This window comes from Salmo salar, chromosome ssa15 (genome assembly GCF_905237065.1).
Source record: "Salmo salar chromosome ssa15, Ssal_v3.1, whole genome shotgun sequence".
Lineage (NCBI taxonomy): Eukaryota > Metazoa > Chordata > Actinopteri > Salmoniformes > Salmonidae > Salmo > Salmo salar.
Genome location: NC_059456.1, coordinates 83,844,406 through 83,861,797, shown reverse-complemented (window position 1 = coordinate 83,861,797; position 17,392 = coordinate 83,844,406). Strand labels below are relative to the sequence as shown.

General features: G+C 45.0%; 1 protein-coding gene across 4 annotated transcripts in view; it reads right to left on the bottom strand.

The window, feature by feature from the left end:
• The window catches only part of LOC106572352 (signal peptide, CUB and EGF-like domain-containing protein 3), a 106,935-nt gene that overhangs the window by 31,825 nt on the left and 57,718 nt on the right, over positions 1-17,392 (bottom strand). For all 4 annotated transcript variants that reach the window (XM_014146408.2, XM_014146409.2, XM_014146410.2 and 1 more), the window contains exons 5-6: positions 5,801-5,947; positions 4,735-4,851 (exon numbers count right to left, since the gene is read on the bottom strand). In XM_014146408.2, the coding sequence (XP_014001883.1) occupies positions 4,735-4,851; positions 5,801-5,947 (264 nt within the window). The remainder of the gene's footprint in view (positions 1-4,734; positions 4,852-5,800; positions 5,948-17,392) is intronic.

The window sequence follows — 17,392 nt, the reverse complement described above, 5'->3', positions numbered from 1 at the left end:
TAGAACCAGACACACTGAGCAAACATGCCAAGCAGCGACCTACAACAGCCAATTAACCACCAGCCAACCAGCCACTGAAACCAGCCAACCAGCCACCCAAACCAGCTGACCAGCCACCGACACGAGCCAACCAAACCAGTCAACCAGCCACCCAAACCAGTTGTGCTTTTTGAGGTCGGTTCGGTTTCGGTTCGATTATTAAAAAAATAATCACGGTTTTTGGTTTAGATTTTATTTTTATTCATTAAAAGCAGTATGCATTATGTGGGTTGAATGCTGTAACAACACAGAATAAAACTGTGTGTGTTGAATGCTGTAACACCACAGAATAAAACTATGTGTGTTGAATGCTGTAACAACACAGAATAAAACTATGTGGGTTGAATGCTGTAACACCACAGAATAAAACTATGTGGGTTGAATGCTGTAACACCACAGAATAAAACTATGTGGGTTGAATGCTGTAACACCACAGAATAAAACTATGTGGGTTGAATGCTGTAACACCACAGAATAAAACTATGTGGGTTGAATGCTGTAACACCACAGAATAAAACTATGTGGGTTGAATGCTGTAACAACACAGAATAAAACTATGTGGGTTGAATGCTGTAACAACACAGAATAAAACTATGTGGGTTGAATGCTGTAACAACACAGAATAAAACTATGTGGGTTGAATGCTGTAACACCACAGAATAAAACTATGTGGGTTGAATGCTGTAACACCACAGAATAAAACTATGTGGGTTGAATGCTGTAACAACACAGAATAAAACAATTAATAAAAGTCCCATGATGGTATTGACTGCCCATTACTACTTATCACTTATTAACCATCATTTTTTCACATTACTTTACTTTAATAAAATATTTGTTTTATTTTATGATTTTATTATTTCATTCTAAGTCATCATCTCATCTCTATAGAGCAGCTGTCTGACTAAAACACTATTTTAGTAGTTCTTCAAAGTAAATACAGCACACTTTTACGACCTCTGAATACCAACTATCAATCACTAGATCATGTATTTTCAGGTAGAGATACCTCGCAAAGCAACTGATTTATAACCCTCTCGTACGTTCACTCTTCTCGAGGCCTGGACAAGTAAGCGGGCGCGCAATGGATTATGGTCATTGTACTTAATGACCACATTTTCTGCTCTATGTAGAATATTGTCCTGATGGAAACTACAACTACTACAACGCACAGTAGGGCTTGATCTGATTTATCTCTACAGAAACTGAGTATCGAGCTCACAGAAACTGAGCATCGAGCTCACAGAAAAAATAACGTAGAAAATGGAATTCAAATAATGGAAACGACATCAGTCAATTACAGTGCATTCGGAAAGTATTCAGAACCCTTGACTTTTTACACATTTTGTTACATTACAGCCTTATTCTAAAATGTATTAAATTGTTTTTTCTCCGCATCAATCTACACACAATAGCCCATAATGACGAAGCAAAAACAGTTTTTTAAATCATTTTTCAACGCCCCCCCCCCCGGAAATATGACATTAACATAAGTATTCAGACCCTTTACTCAGTACTTTGTTGAAGCACCTTTGGCAGCGATTACAGCCTTGAGTCTTCTTGGGTATGAGGCTACAAGCTTGGCACACCTGTATTTGGGGAGTTTATACCATCCTTCTCTGCAGATCCTCTCAAGCTCTGTCAGGCCTCTCCAGAGATGTTCGATCGGGTTCATGTCCGGGCTCTGGCTGGGCCATTCAAGGACATTCAGAGACTTGTCCTGAAGACACTCTTGCGTTGTCTTGGCTGTGTGCTTAGGGTCGTTATCCTGTTGGAAGGTGAACCTTCGCCCCGGTCTGAGGTCCTGAGCACTCTGGAGCAGGTTTCCATCAAGGAGCTTTCTGTATTTTGCTCCGTTCATCTTTCCCTGGATCCTGAATAGTCTCCCAGTCCCTGCCGCTGAAAAACATCCCCACAGCATGATGCCGCCACCACCATGCTTCAACGTAGGGATGGTGCCAGGTTTCCTCCAGACATGATGCTTGGCATTCAGGCCAAAGAGTTCATTCTTGGTTTCATCAAATCAAAATCAAATCAAATCAAATGTTATTTGTCACATGCGCAAAATACAACAGCTGTAGAGCTTAATGTTAATTGAGGTAATATGTAGGTAGAGGTAAAGTGAATATGCATGAATAAAAAAGAGTAGCAGCAGCGTAAAAATGGGGGTTGGGGGGAAAATGCAAATAGTCCGGGTAACCATTTGATTAGGTGTTCAGGAGTCTTATGGCTTGGGGGTAGAAGCTGTTAAGAAGCCTTTTGGTCCTGGACTTGGTGCTCCGGTACCATTTGCCGTGCGGTAGCAGAGAGAACAGTCTATGACTAGGGTGGCTGGAGTCATTGGACATTTTTTGGGGCTTCCTCTGACAACGGATGGTATAGAGGTCCTGGATGGCAGGAAGCTTGGCCCCTGTGATGTACTGGGCCGTATGCACTACCCTCTGTAGTGCCTCGCGTTCGGCGGCCGAGCAGGTTCCATACCAGGCAGTGGTGCAACCAGTCAGGATGTACTCGATGATGCAGCTGTAGAACTTTCTGAGGATCTGAGGACCCATGCCAAATCTTTTCAGTCTCCTGAGAGGGAATAGGCATTGTTATGCCCTCTTCACGACTGTCTTGGTGTGTTTGGACCATGATAGGCTCCACTACAGCCCCATCGATGAGAATGGGGGCGTGCTCGGTCCTCCTTTTCCTGTAGTCCACAATAATCTCTTTTGTCTTGATCACGTTGAGGGAGAGGTTGTTATCCTGGCACCACACTGCCAGGTCTCTGACCTCCTCCCTATAGGCTCTCTCATTGTTGTCAGTGATCAGGCCTACCACTGTTGTGTCATCGGCAAACTTAATGGTGGTGTTGGGAGTCGTGCCTGGCCGTAAAGTCATGAGTGAACAGGGAGTACAGAAGGGGGCTGAGCACACACCCCTGAGGGGCCCCCGTGTTGAGGATCAGCATGGCAGTTGTGTTGTTACCTACCCTTACCACCTGGGGGCGGCCCATCAGGAAGTCCAGGATCCAGTTGCAGAGGGAGGTGTTTAGTCCCAGGGTCCTTAGCTTAGTGATGAGCTTTGAGGGCACTATGGTGTTGAATGGTAAATTGTTCCGAATGAATAGCATTCTCACATAGGTGTTGCTTTTGTTCAGGTGGGAAAGGGCAGTGTGGAGTGCAATAGAGATTGCATCGTCTGTGGATCAGACCAGAGAATATTGTTTCTCATGGTCTGAGAGTCCTTTAGGTGCCTTTTGGCAAACTCCAAGCAGGCTGTCATGTGCCTTTTACTGAGGAGTGGCTTCCGTCTGGCTGCTCTACCATAAAGGCCTGATTGGTGGAGTGCTGCGGAGATGGTTGTCCTTCAGGAAGGATCTCCCATCTCCACAGAGGAACTCTGGAGCTTTGTCAGGTTCTTGGTCACCTCCCTGACCAAGGCCCTTCTCCCCCGATTGCTCAGTTTGGTCGGGCGGCCAGCTATTGGAAGAGCCTTGGTGGTTCCAAACTTCTTCCATTGAAGAATGATGGAGGCCACTGTGTTCTTGGGGACCTTCAATGCTGCATACAATTTTTGGTACCCTTACCCAGATCTTTGCCTCGACACAATCCTGTCTCGGAGCTCTACGGACAATTCCTTTTTGCTCTGACATGCACCGTCAACTGTGGGACCTTATATAGACAGGTGTGTGCCTAATGTCCAATCAATTGAATTTACCACAGGTGGACTCCAATCAAGATGTAGAAACATCTCAAGGATGATCAATGAAAACAGGATGCACCTGAGCTCAATTTCGAGTCTCATAGCAAATGGTCTGAATAATGTTTTTTATTTTTAATACATTTGCAAAATTGTCTAAAAACCTGTTTTTGCTTTGTTATTATGGAGTATTGTGTATAGATTGATGAGGATTTTTTTGCATTTAATCCATTTTAGAATAAGGCTGTAACATAACAAAATGTGGAAAAAGTCAAGGGGTCTGAATACTTTCCAAGTGCTGTGTAGTTGTTTAAAAACTGAAAAATATCTGACATTTTGGTTAATCGCTCAGCACTACAAACCAGTCAACCAGCCTACACACAGCCTCAGTTCACTTTCAAAATGACAAGCGCTGAACTAAAAATCATTCTACACAGCCTCTATTTAATTAGTTAATGTCAACCACAGCAAATAATATTAACACGTCAATGAAGGTTAAGGTTGGGTTTCAGTGTTACATCATTGAGGAGTTGACCCTAGGTCTGAAAGAGGAGCTGTGTATGGCTGCATAGGGTGATAAAGAAGAACCAGAGGAAACACACTGTCCAGCGAAGCAGGGAGAGACAACAGAACAAAGCAAATGCAGCCGCATAGAGAGAGAGAGAGAGAGAGAGAGAGAGAGAGAGAGAGAGAGAGAGAGAGAGAGAGAGAGAGAGAGAGAGAGAGAGGTGTCACAGCTGTAGACTGCAGCACCACCAGCACCAGCAGAGAATGGAAGCATTTTGCATTTTGTGTGTGAGAGAAGAAGCAGCAGTAGAGACTTGGACATAAAATAGGTACTTGTCAATCTAAGTGAAAGGAGTTGTATGCAGTCATTATAGAGCTCAACATTGCCTCCGGAGTAGCCTGGTAATGTGTGACTAAGGCTATGGAGATGAATGATTCAGTACATGCAGATCACATCCTTTACTCAATTCTCCTCCACAACCCATCAAATGTGAGCTGACTCACCTACACATGTCTTTTCGTCGGTTTGCAGGGCAAACTTCATGTGACACGCACATCTGGGGCCGTGGTCCGTCTCCTCGCAGATGTGCTGGCAACCCCCGTTGCCGTAGTTACAGGTCACTGCCGAGGAGCACACAGTTAAAGCAGTAGGGACATGATGTACTGTCATCCATGCCTGGAGGTGTACTGCGACATCATCACCCTCTCAACCTCAGTGTGATGAAGATGTTTAGAAACTCCTCCCGTTCACACCTTGGTATGAAGGATCTCACACCACTAAATCGTCGCCTACTTAATGGAGCGGAGCTGATTGACTTCAGAGTTTCATTCTCACTAGAAGACACTAGTTCCACTTTGGAATGAGAATACTGGTTCTTCAGAGTGACACAGAAAAATTGGAACGTTCATAACTATTCAAAAAGACGAATCTGGGTGTCAGTTACACTGTGAGTTTGTGGTGTGTTGAGTGTCAACATTACCACTCTGAATACACCTGTGATGACAGAGCCAAGGCTTCCACCGCCATCCAGTCTGCACACCACTACCCCTGTGCCTTTTGGCCTTATCCTGGGCTATTGCCCAAAAAATGTAGAATAACACTTCTCCAATCCTTATTCAAACATAGGCAAATCCCCCACCAGCCCCGACCCCAGCCCTGACAGGACGAGCCCTGTTGCAAGGCAACAGGAAGTGTGTGCTGTCCATCACAACGGCTCTTTCTCAGAAACCTGCTACCCACTCCCTTAGTTACTCCAGTTCTGTCGGTTATCTTATCGGATGCTATAAATCATTTAGTGTGATAAACTGGCAGTTTCATTTGGAAACAATCACTGTAAAATGGCTTTGTTTCTGACGCTGTGTGAAAATCTGTTGGATGCGTCTGTTGGATGGTAGTATCTTCATAACTCTACACAATGTACACGTTGGCACCACATAGACCATGTATTATCATGTTAGAAACCCATGTAAGATAGAGCAGATCATCATGTGGTGGCAATGTGTACATTGTGTAGAGTAATGAAGGTGGGTATGTGGGTTGATTGGGGGGGGGGGGGGGGTTCACACTTACACTTGCAGTCCCTCATGTTCCTGGTGAGCTGGAAGCCAGGCCTGCACTCGCAGGCAATGCCTCCCTTTGGTGTCTCCCGGCAGATGTGAGCACAGCCATGGTTCTTATCCATGCAGGTGGGGCCCTCCTTGGTGCCCTCTGGTCGCGCTACAGGGAAAAGAACATGAGTTAGAGGTGACCTGATCAGAGTTTCCAACACGTACTAGGTACTACTCCTTTTCCCGATGCCACGCCCCCTTACATGACTGAATACACACACGTAAATCTCCAGGGTGGATGATAGCCTGTTAGAACACACTGCATTGTGTCAGGCTATAAAAACTAGCCCGCCTAAAGAACAGATCAAACTCCCACCAGGAGTTGATCCTGTAGTCCTGTAAGCATAAATGAGGTAATCCCTAACAAACAGAAGTAGACATTTTAACTCGCAGACAAATTCTTCAAGCTTCGAGGCAAGAAGGGCTCGGTCAGAGCGGAGAGGCCTAAAAAACACATCTATTTTCAGAGGTTTACCACACTCTAACCACTATGCTTTGGTTCAGTTAAAATGGGTCCGTTTTCTGTGGATGCATGGATCCGTTATGAGTCTAAACACAACAAAGGGATGCTTTTGTTGGCCTCGATTATATAAAGTCATCTCACAATATCTGAGTGTTTTAGCTATTCAAAGCTACTCTCAAAGTGCCATGCAGATACATCATTTTTATCTCATGTATAAATGTATGAAAGTCACTTATTCAACACATCTGCAACTCAAGAGGATTCCATTCCAGGTCTCACTTGTGTTATAAATTATAACAGAAGTCAGTGGCACATCTGTTATGCCACTATGTATTACGGGTGACACCTTTAGGGATCAGAGCTGAGATTTGCCCCCATGCGATGTGAGATAATGTCACTATTACAGATGCAGTGACAAGCCCCAAACCCACTGTCTCATTAGAAACCAAATCCATCTCTCATCCCCCACCCCTCTTCCCCTATATGGTGAGCAGACACGGTGGTTGACTTACAAATGGCACCCTATTCCCTATTAAGTTCACTACTTTTGACTAGTGCCCGTAGGGCTTTGGTCCATAGTAGTGGCCTATGTAGGGAATAGGGTGCCATTCAGGATGCAACCCAGGCAGAAGATGTCTCAATTGAGACTCACTGGACCTGCTGACTCTCAGAAGGATGTTTGGGTCTACACTTCAGAGCTGTATACTGTTCTAGTCACACACATGAATATTGTAAATCTCCTTTTTGTTTGCATGTGTACATGCATGTAAGCACATAATGCCCAAGGAGCCCCACGTCATTCTTACAGGCCACCCATATGAAAAAGTATGCATAAACTACTGAATGTTGCTTTGGATAAAGGTGTCTGCAAAACGGCATATTATTATTATTAGTAGTAGTATTATAAATTACATGCCATAGAGGACTGCACTGTTCTGTACATAGACAATCATTCTACAGTGTGTTCATGTGACTGCCCTGTGGACACATGGGAAAATGCTATCAGTATGTGTAAATGTGTTGACGAATCATGGCAAAGATTCAGAGCCTTGTATTATCCTGAATGACTTATTTATGTACTTTAACACCTGCCTGAATAGGCTTCTTTTAATTACACCCTCTTGTTTTCCACGTGTTCTGCCAACAAACTGCACCGGCCCTTTTATTTAGTTTCACTTAGTAAGTTAGGGCTGACGTCAGAGAGACAGATATATTTCCAGTCCCTCTCTACTTTTTATCTAGTTGACGATGCAAGAATCATAGGCGATGTTGATGTCTCGCATTAGTGCTGCCCATCACCTCAAGCCTGTTCAGAGGTGATAGGATGTCAGGCTTCAGCCCTTCTGACAGACTTCTCTGCTTGTGCTTTCCTGATATGTAAAAAAGGGTGATGGCGAAGGCAGAAAGATGGGAGAGGCTGAGCAATCAGACATTGAGTGCAAAAACAGTCCTAGGACAGAGGGTCAACTCTGAACAAAAACACCATTCCACCACCATGGCCATTGAGACACAGTAAATACAGGGATGATGACTGGACTCCACTGACCATATAACAACACACCCTCTTTAAGGTGCAGCAAACCTCAGGAGGTCAGTGCGAGGGGAAACTTAACGGTCCTTTCCCACTGCTCCGTGTCTGTCTGAGGGGGAGGCGAACCCAACACACAGACAGAGGGATAGAGTTTCCCACTTGGCAGCCCCTAAGAGACTCCAGTTCACTTACCAGTGTCACAACGTGAATCCCCCAAAATCCCCCCACTCTCTCCCCACCTACAGTATATGAGACCCCTGTCCCCTAATACCGCAGACTCATCCATCAATAGCGGGTGGGGCTAGGGCCAAAACCTGGCCCTGCTCTCTCTCTGAGGACCTAGAAAAGCCTAAGTGTTGACACAATAGCCCTTTTCTCCCTGGCCAAGCTATGGAACCACACTTTGTGGTTCCGTTCAACTGGCTGCCAAATACCGACATTTTTTATTATTATTACTACAGCTATTATAATTTATGCGAGGTCTCTTGTTGAGAAATGAAATATAAATAAATAATAGGGACGTAGAAAGAAAAAAACGGCCCGTGGAGAAGTGAGCTGGGGAAAGTTGTGAAGCAAAGAATAGGACTGCGGATTGCAAACACCGCCAGTCCACTAAAACAAGCCTTTGACCCATGAAACATAACTTTATATGTAGAAGCCAATAAAAAATATCACAGGGCACTTTATAGACGGATCGCTGGATAAGCAATATCTGTTAAAATCATGGAGCCAGAGGGGAACCTTCCAAATGGTTACCAAGGGACAGACTGGACATTTGTTCTCACACAATTGAACAAGGACAGCGATCATCAAAAACTACTGACTAAATAAATTCACGGTGGAAAAAATAACACCTGGCAATTAGATGCAAAGAACAGCAGGAAAGAGAAAGCTTTTCCCCAGAAGCGACATAGCTACAGCAGCAGTATCCAACCAAGACAGGTCATGACCTGCCCACCAGACACTCAGGAGAGGCTTGTAACTCAAGGACTACTGTCCTGCAGTGCCACCTCAGCAGCCCAAAGCTAAAATACTGCCATCTATAATCCCCCTCTCCCTCACAGCTCCAGACACAATACTGTTCAGGCTCAAGGCTAAGGCCTTTAAAGTGCACCGGAACACAGTAAAAGAAACAAAAACAAGGCCATTTGGAGACTTCTCAAGAGCTTCCAATAATACAATAATTTTATGTGCATCTCTGACAATTACAGTACAGGGACACTTCCCTCCAAAAAAAAGAGAAATAGAAGAGGACAGGATATAATGAGTGGAGAAATAGGCCTAGACTTGTTGCCTGGAGAACGCTTCTGTTTGTCTCAATGTTCAGACCCCATCAGTAACCACAGTTACACCCCTCTAACGTAGTCCTTTAGATTCATCTGGAACTAAACACAATGTGCCTTTATGGGCCATTCTACACTAACACTCGTTCCTCTTATAGCACTTCATTAACACTGTCAACTAAATGGAGCAATTTAGGAAATTGTTATTACTACCTGTATTATACAACAGGTTGTAAAACGAATAGGGTACAATCATACCCCTGGACTGTTATAGTAGGATTAAGGCAGTCTTTAGTTTATGTAAATTATTTATTTGCAAATGTTTTGCAGGATGAAACTTTCCACCTTTGGCTACAATATTGGCTACGATCCCATGTGGAAAGTGACCCTCAGCTAATGAAGAAGAAACACGTTATATACTGTAGTCCCCAATTCTCACTGAGGTGGAGACAGTTGGGCGCCTGGAACAAAGCTTCCACGCCAGCGCTTCCCAACTACATGAGGGCCTGGTCAGTAAACTTTAGGGCCATGTATTGGAAAGCTCTCCCTCGCCCTCCATTTGGCAAATCTGACCATAATTCTATCCTCCTGATTCCTGCTTTACAAGCTAAAATTAAAGCAGGAAGCACCAGTGACTCGGTCAATAAAAAAGTGGTCAGATGAAGCAGATGCTAAGCTACAGGACTGTTTTCGACAGACTGGAATATGTTCCGGGATTCTTCCAATGGCATTGAGGAGTAGACCACATCAGTTACTGGCTTCATCAATAAGTACATCGATCACGTCGTCCCCACAGTGACTGTACGTACATACCCCAACCAGAAGCCATGGATTACAGGCAACATCCGAACTGAGCTAAAGGGCAAAGTTGCCGCATTCAAGGAGCGGGACCCTAACCTGGAAGCTGATAAGAAATCCCGCCTTGTCCTCCAACGAACCATCAAACAGGCAAAGCGTCAACACAGGACTAAGATCGAATTGTACTACACCAGCTCCGACGCTTGTCGGATGTGGCAGGGCTTGCAAACTATTACAGACTACAAAGGGAAGCATATCCATGACATGGGCCTACCAGATGAGCTAAATTACTTCTATGTTCGCTTCGAGGCAAGTAACACTGAAACATGCATGAGAGCATCAGCTGTTCCAGACAACTGTGTGATCAGCTCTCCACAGCCGATGTGAGTAAGACCTTTAAACAGGTCAACATTCACAAGGCCGCAGGGCCAGATGGATTACCAGGACGTGTACTACGAGCATGCGCTGACCAACTGGCAAGGGTCTTCACTGACATTTTCAACCTCTCCCTGTCTGAATCTGTAATACCAACATGTTTCAAGCAGACCACCATAGTCCCTGTGCCCAAGAACACTAAGGTAACCGGCTTAAATGACTACCGACCCGTAGCACTCACGTCTGTAGCCATGAAGTGCTTTGAAAAGCTGGTCATGGCTTACATCAACACCATTATTCCAGAAACCCTAGACCCACTCCAATTTGCATACTGCCCCAAAAGATCCACAGATGATGCAATTTTTATTGCACTCCACACTGCCCTTTCCCACCTGGACGAAAGGAACACCTATGTGAGAATGCACCATAGTGCCCTCAAAGCTCATCACTAAGCTAAGGACCCTGGGACTAAACACCTCCCTCTGCAACTGAATCCTGGACTTCCTGATGGGCCGCCCCCAGGTGCTAAGGGTAGGTAACAACACATCCACCACGTTGATCCTCAAACAGGGGAAAAAGGTTGCATGCTCAGTCCCCTCCTGTACTCCCTGTTAACGCATGACTTTACGGCCAGGCACGACTCCAACACCATCATTAAGTTTGCTGATGACACAACAGTGGTAGGCCTGATCACGGACAATGACGAGACAGCCTATAGGGAGGAGGTCAGAGACCTGGCAGTGTGGTGCCAGGACAACAACCTCTCCTCAACGTGATCAAGACAAAGGAGATTATTGTGGACTACAGGAAAAGGAGGACCGAGCATGCCCCTATTCTCATCGATGGGGCTGTAGTGGAGCAGGTTGAGAGCTTCAAGTTCCTTGGCGTCCACATCACCAACAAACTAACATGGTCCAAGCACACTAAGACAGTCGTGAAGAGCGCACGGCAAAACCTATTCCCCCTCAGGAGACTGAAAAGATTTGGCATGGGTCCTCAGATCCTCAAAAGGTTTTACAGCTGCACCATCAAGAGCATCTTGACGGGTTGCATCACTGCCTGGTATGGCAACTGCTTGGCCTCCGACTGCAAGGCACTACAGAGGGTAATGCGTGCGGCCCAGTACATCACTGGGGCCAAGCTTCCTGCCATCCAGGACCTCTATACCACGCGGTGTCAGAGGAAGGCCCTAAAAATGGTCAAAGGCTCCAGCTACCGCATGGCAAGCGGTACCGGAGTGCCATGTCTAGGTCCAAGAGGCTTCTTAACAGCTTCTACCCACAAGCCATAAGACTCCTGAAACATCTAATCAAATGGCTACCCACCCCCCTCTTTACGCTGCTGCTACTCTCTGTTATTATCTACGCATAGTCACTTTAATAACTCTACCTACGTGTACATACTACCTCAATTACCTTGACTAACCGGTGCCCCTGCACATTGACTCTGTACCGGTACCCCCTGTATATAGCCTCGCTATTGTTATTTTACTGCTGCTCTTGTTAGTTTTATTTCTTATTTTTTTAGGTATTTTCCTTAAACTGCATTGTTGGTTAAGGGCTTGTAAGTAAGCATTTCACTTTAAAGTCTACACCCGTTGTATTCGGCACATGTGACAAATATAATTTATTTGATTTGATTTGGAGAGTCCCACACGATAGATTGTAAAGTGATAGGACATACTGGGGTTTTATAGGCATAGTCAGTCTAAGTGTTTGGGCTGGTGACAGGAAGGCTTGTTGTCCCCAGACTCCGTCATACAGGACTGAAGCCCCTGGAAGGGAGAGGGAAGCCCCATGGTCTTGATACGGCGCCACTGGGAGCAGGGCCTAAACATGGAGCCACCAGGCAATTAAAGCAGCATTCCTTCATCATAGATAATAGGCCATTAAAACTTTTCACAGGAGGATAAAGATGTCAGAGTTGGAAAAGGCGGAGAGGGAGTCTGGACCGGGCCGAGGTGCCATGGGCCGGGAAGTGACAGGGCGTCCAGTGGGTCCACGTCACGGCACAGCGCCGTCCCGATGGCAAGCAGATGCCCCCAAAGAGAGACGGCAGAGCCAGCCCTCTGAGCCAAGCGTTACTGTTTGGGCCCTTCTGCCAACCGTTGGTTCCCTTCAACTCCCGAAGGCCTAATAGTAGAAGCAGCAACATTCCCTCACTGGGAAGAGAGACAGGGCATAAATGGTCTCAGCCAGGGAAGGTGGAAGTTGATTGTGGAATGATATTTTCCTACAGGATACATTTGCATGTCTGTGGTTAGGATGACAGGCACCTGAGCTACCAACAAACCTAATGACATGTTAATTTACATTCTATAGCTGTGTTTCCAAAACAATCCTTGCATAGTTTCCTAATGATCCTAACTATAGTATAGCCAAGTGGTTTAAATACTTTTGGTGTAACAGACTAGATTAGACCTGATTTTTTCTGTGACTCTGCTTTTCTACCTGTGGGTGCATACATTCTTTATTGTTGCTGTTGATGTTGTTGTTATTGTGGTTGCTCTTATCATTGTTTCTGTTGATGGTGTGTATGTATTTGTGTTATTTATTGTATACAGTATGTGCATTTCTGTGTGCATACTGTGTGTGTGTGTGTGTGTGTGTGTGTGTGTGTGTGTGTGTGTGTGTGTGTGTGTGTGTGTGTGTGTGTGTGTGTGTGTGTGTGTGTGTGTGTGTGACTGCATCCATCTACAGTATATATGAGTATATTCTGCAGCACCTGCTGTGGGACATGCCCCTCTCCCCCTCACTCCTCCTCTCATCACTTCAAGGTCACCTCTCCTCTCCCAGCAGACCAAGCTTATCCATTATCCCCCTCCACCGACAGAGAAGAACACAGAACAACATAAAGCTACACAACACACCAGAAGGATAGCATGCCTGCACAAATAAAGGAAACTATCCTCTCTCTGTAATAAAAAGAGATATGTTATTTCAAAGCCACATTCTTCTTGAAATCAAAGGTAGACCAGAGAGGAGAGGGAGACATGATTCATGCTGGCCCTCTGGGTAAAGCAATGACAGAAAAGCATTCGTGGAAAAATCCCACCGGCACTAAGGCAGTCCACTGCGGCATGCTGGCCCGGTTAGCTTAGAGATGGCCTTCAACAAAACCGCACTATGAAAAGGGATGTCTGCCACAAAAGAAGTATGGAGGATTCAGCAGTAGGGCAGCCAGAATTTGCTAGAGCCCAAGCCAGTGATGTACAGCAGGTATATATTTCTTCAAGCGTGGGGAGCCATGGGGCCTATGAAAGCCCAGTCTAGACAAAGAGGGGGTAGCAACTGAAGGTAATTTAGAGACAGAGAGAAGGAGAGCGAGAGGAAGAGAGAGAGAGGGGGAGAAGGAGAGAGGGAAAGAGTGAGGGGGAGGAGGAGAGAGCATGAGGGGGAGAAAGAAGGAGAGAGAGAGAGAGCGAGAGAGAGGGAGGGGGAGAGAGATAGAGAGAGAGGGAGAGAGAGAAAGGGAGAGAGAGAGAGAGAGTGAGTGAGTGAGTGAGTGAGTGAGTGAGTGAGTGAGTGAGTGAGTGAGTGAGTGAGTGAGTGAGTGAGTGAGTGAGTGAGGGAGGGAGGGAGGGAGGGAGGGAGGGAGGGAGGGAGGGAGGGAGGGAGGGAGGGAGGGAGGGAGGGAGGGAGGGAGGGTAAGGAGAGAGAAGGCAGAGAGTGAGAGGATGAGAGTGAGAGAATTTTTAAAGAAAGAGCAAGAGAGAAAAATATGAAAGCGGGAGGGAGAGAAAAAGACAGAATGGAGAAGAGGTGGAGCGTCCTGAACTGTAGGTGTCGTGAAGAAACAGTCTTTGATGCTGGACTAATGGTGAGACTTAATAGGTAGCCATGGGAGTGCGGGACGTTCCCCAGAATAGGAAAATAGACTAGTTATACGGTCGGGCTGCAGAGCAATGGAGCAGCCACTCCTGCACTTGTAAAAACAGCTCCGCGGCTAGCATACAGCCAGACAGGCAAGCAGACATGCTGAGACACAGCTCCAAGAACGACAATATAAGCCCTTCAAAGTAGGGACACCAGACAGGAGAAATAGAGGCTTTTCTTTTCCCATGACTGCCATAGCCAGCCATGGCATGCCCTATTATATATTAAGAATAAATATAATGTGTCAATGCTTTCAGAAAAGAAGCAGAAATAGAAAATAAGACTGTCCCAATAACAGTAACAGAAAGTCCTGTGTGCAATGTATAAAACAAGCACCTGACACTCTCCACGGTAATGCAGATAAATTAGTGATAGAAATTAGGGAACATTAGCTGCTACTTTGTTTAGGAAGTGTTTTACATGTCCCCTAGTGATAAAGAATTTTTAAAGTCAGGGATCACTGTCACCATCATACCATCATACTAAACGAATGTAGCCGGTTAGCTGCAGTGAAGCAGCAAAACTAACTGCGTATATGATGCCACCATGTGTAATGGATTCATCACATTGACTGCAAAATTCTATGAACCGCTGCAGTTATGGCTGGACATGATGTCCTGAAGTACACATGGCGTGTTCTGCATCCAAATGCTATAATAGAATGTATCTCAAGAACCGGGCCTAAAGCTAAAGTCAATTAAAAACTTGTGTGTGTGTTTGTGTGTGTTCAGATCCGTCTGTATGTGTGTGTACGCATGCGTCTGTTTGTGTATGCGCGTGTGTGCGCACGCGCGTGTGTATGATAGACAAGACGAGAGACACTGCCAGCAAGTCTCATTGCAAAAGGGGCAACAACCCCTCTGGGAAGCTAATGAAACCTCCAACCACAGGAAGAGGTTTTCAATGGCAAAATAAACATTTCCAGGAACGGCAAAGACACTCATGTTCTACAGTTAAGGAAAGAGATTATTAGAAATGTATTGGTTGTACCCATGGTCAGGTAGTTGACTAGAAATGGCTGGATGTGAATTTAGTGGTAAACGTCCGACACGCTTCAAAAATATAGCAAATTGAGTGGTATTATTAGTGGATATCAAACTGCTCTCAAGGCCCTCTCCAGGTGATCTCTCTAAACCTGATATACTGAGACTACATTGAGTTCAGTGAACAAGTATGTGTGGGTGTCATTTCCTATTTCTATATTTAAACCAAACCATCAGGCACTGTATCGCGCTTTGCCTAGGCCTGGTGCCATGAAGCACCTGTCATCAGTTTGATTGTGTGATTGGGAGTGTGAGGTATTATTCTAACACTCATTAAAAGTTCTATCACTGTTCTCGTCTGTAATGAGTTCCCACAGAACACCTGCTCTAGGAGATTATAATTATCAGTGTAGGTATAGAATAATAATTAGGTGGGTGCTTATATTTGTCCTTTTTCACAAGTGTGTATTATACACATGTCTGAATTGGAAATGTGTTGTTGCATATCCCAACTCTCCCTGAGACACCTTCAGTGGGGTGTCCCTTTTAGTTACTGGCCTAAAGCTCTAAGCGCTAGGTTACCTGCTGCCCACAACAACCACTGCTTAAGGCATATACAGTGGCTTGCGAAAGTATTCACACCCCTTGGCATTTTTTCCTATTTTGTTGCCTTACAACATGGAATTAAAATAGATTTTTGGGGGGTTTGTATCATTTGATTTACACAACATGCCTACCACTTTGAAGATGCAAAATATTTTTTATTGTGAAACAAACAAGAAATAAGACAAAAAAACAGAAAACTTGAGCGTGCATAACTATTCACCCCCCCCCCAAAGTCAATACTTTGTAGAGCCACGTTTTACAACAATTACAGCTGCAAGTTTCTTGGGGGATGTCTCTATAAGCTTGGCACATCTAGCCACTGGGATTTTTGCCATTCTTCAAGGCAAAACTGCTCCAGCTCCTTCAAGTTGGATGGGTTCCGCTGGTGTAGAGCAATCTTTAAGTCATACCACAGATTCTCAATTGGTCTGAGGTCTGGGCTTTGACTAAGCCATTCCAAGACATTTAAATGTTTCCCCTTAAACCCCTCGAGTGTTGCTTTAGCAGTAGGCTTAGGGTCATTGTCCTGCTGGAAGGTGAACCTCTGTCCCAGTCTCAAATATCTGGAAGACTGAAACAGGTTTCCCTCAAGAATTTCCCTGTATTTAGCGCCATCCATCATTCCTTAAATTCTGACCAGTTTCCCAGTCCCTGCCGATGAAAAACATCCCCACAGCATGAGGTTGCCACCACCATGCTTCACTGTGGGGATGTTGCTCTCGGGGTGATGAGAGGTGTTGGGTTTGCGCCAGACATAGCGGTTTCCTTGAAAGACCAAAAAGCTAAATTTTTGTCTCATCTGACCAGAGTACCTTCTTCCATATGTTTGGGAGTCTCCCACATTGCCTTTTGGTGAACACCAAAAGTGTTTGCTTATTTTTTTCTTTAAGCAATGTTTTTTTTCTGGCCACTTTTCCGTAAAGCCCAGCTCTGTGGAGTGTACGGCTTAAAGTGGTCCTATGGACAGATACACCAATCTCCGCTGTGGAGCTTTGCAGCTTTTTGGTCTCTTTGCTGCCTCTCTGATTAATGCCCTCCTTGCCTGGTCCATGAGTTTTGGTCGGCGGCCCTCTCTTGGCAGGTTTGTTGTGGTGCCATATTCTTTCCATTTTTTAATAGTGGATTTAATGGTGCTCTGTGGGATGTTCAAAGTTTCTGATATTTTTATAACCCAACCCTGATCTGTACTTCTCCACAACTTTGTCCCTGACCTGTTTGGAGAGCTCCTTTGTCTTCATGGTGCTGCTTGCTTGTTGGTGCCCCTTGCTTAGTGGTGTTGCAGACTCTGGGGCCTTTTAGAACAGATGTATATATACTGAGATCATGTGACACTTAGATTGCACACAGGTGGACTTTATTTAACTAATTATGTGACTTCTGAAGGTAATTGGTTGCACCAGATCTTATTTAGGGGCTTCATAGCAAAGGGGGTGAATGCATATGCACGCACCACTTTTCCATTTTTTATTTATTTTTTTAAACAAGTAATATTTTCATTTCACTTCACCGATTTTGACTATTTTGTGTATGTCCATTACATGAAACCCAAATAAAAATCTATTTAAATTACAGGTTGTAATGCAACAAAATAGGAAAAATGCCAAGGGGGGTGATTCCTTTCGCAAGCCACTGTACACGTG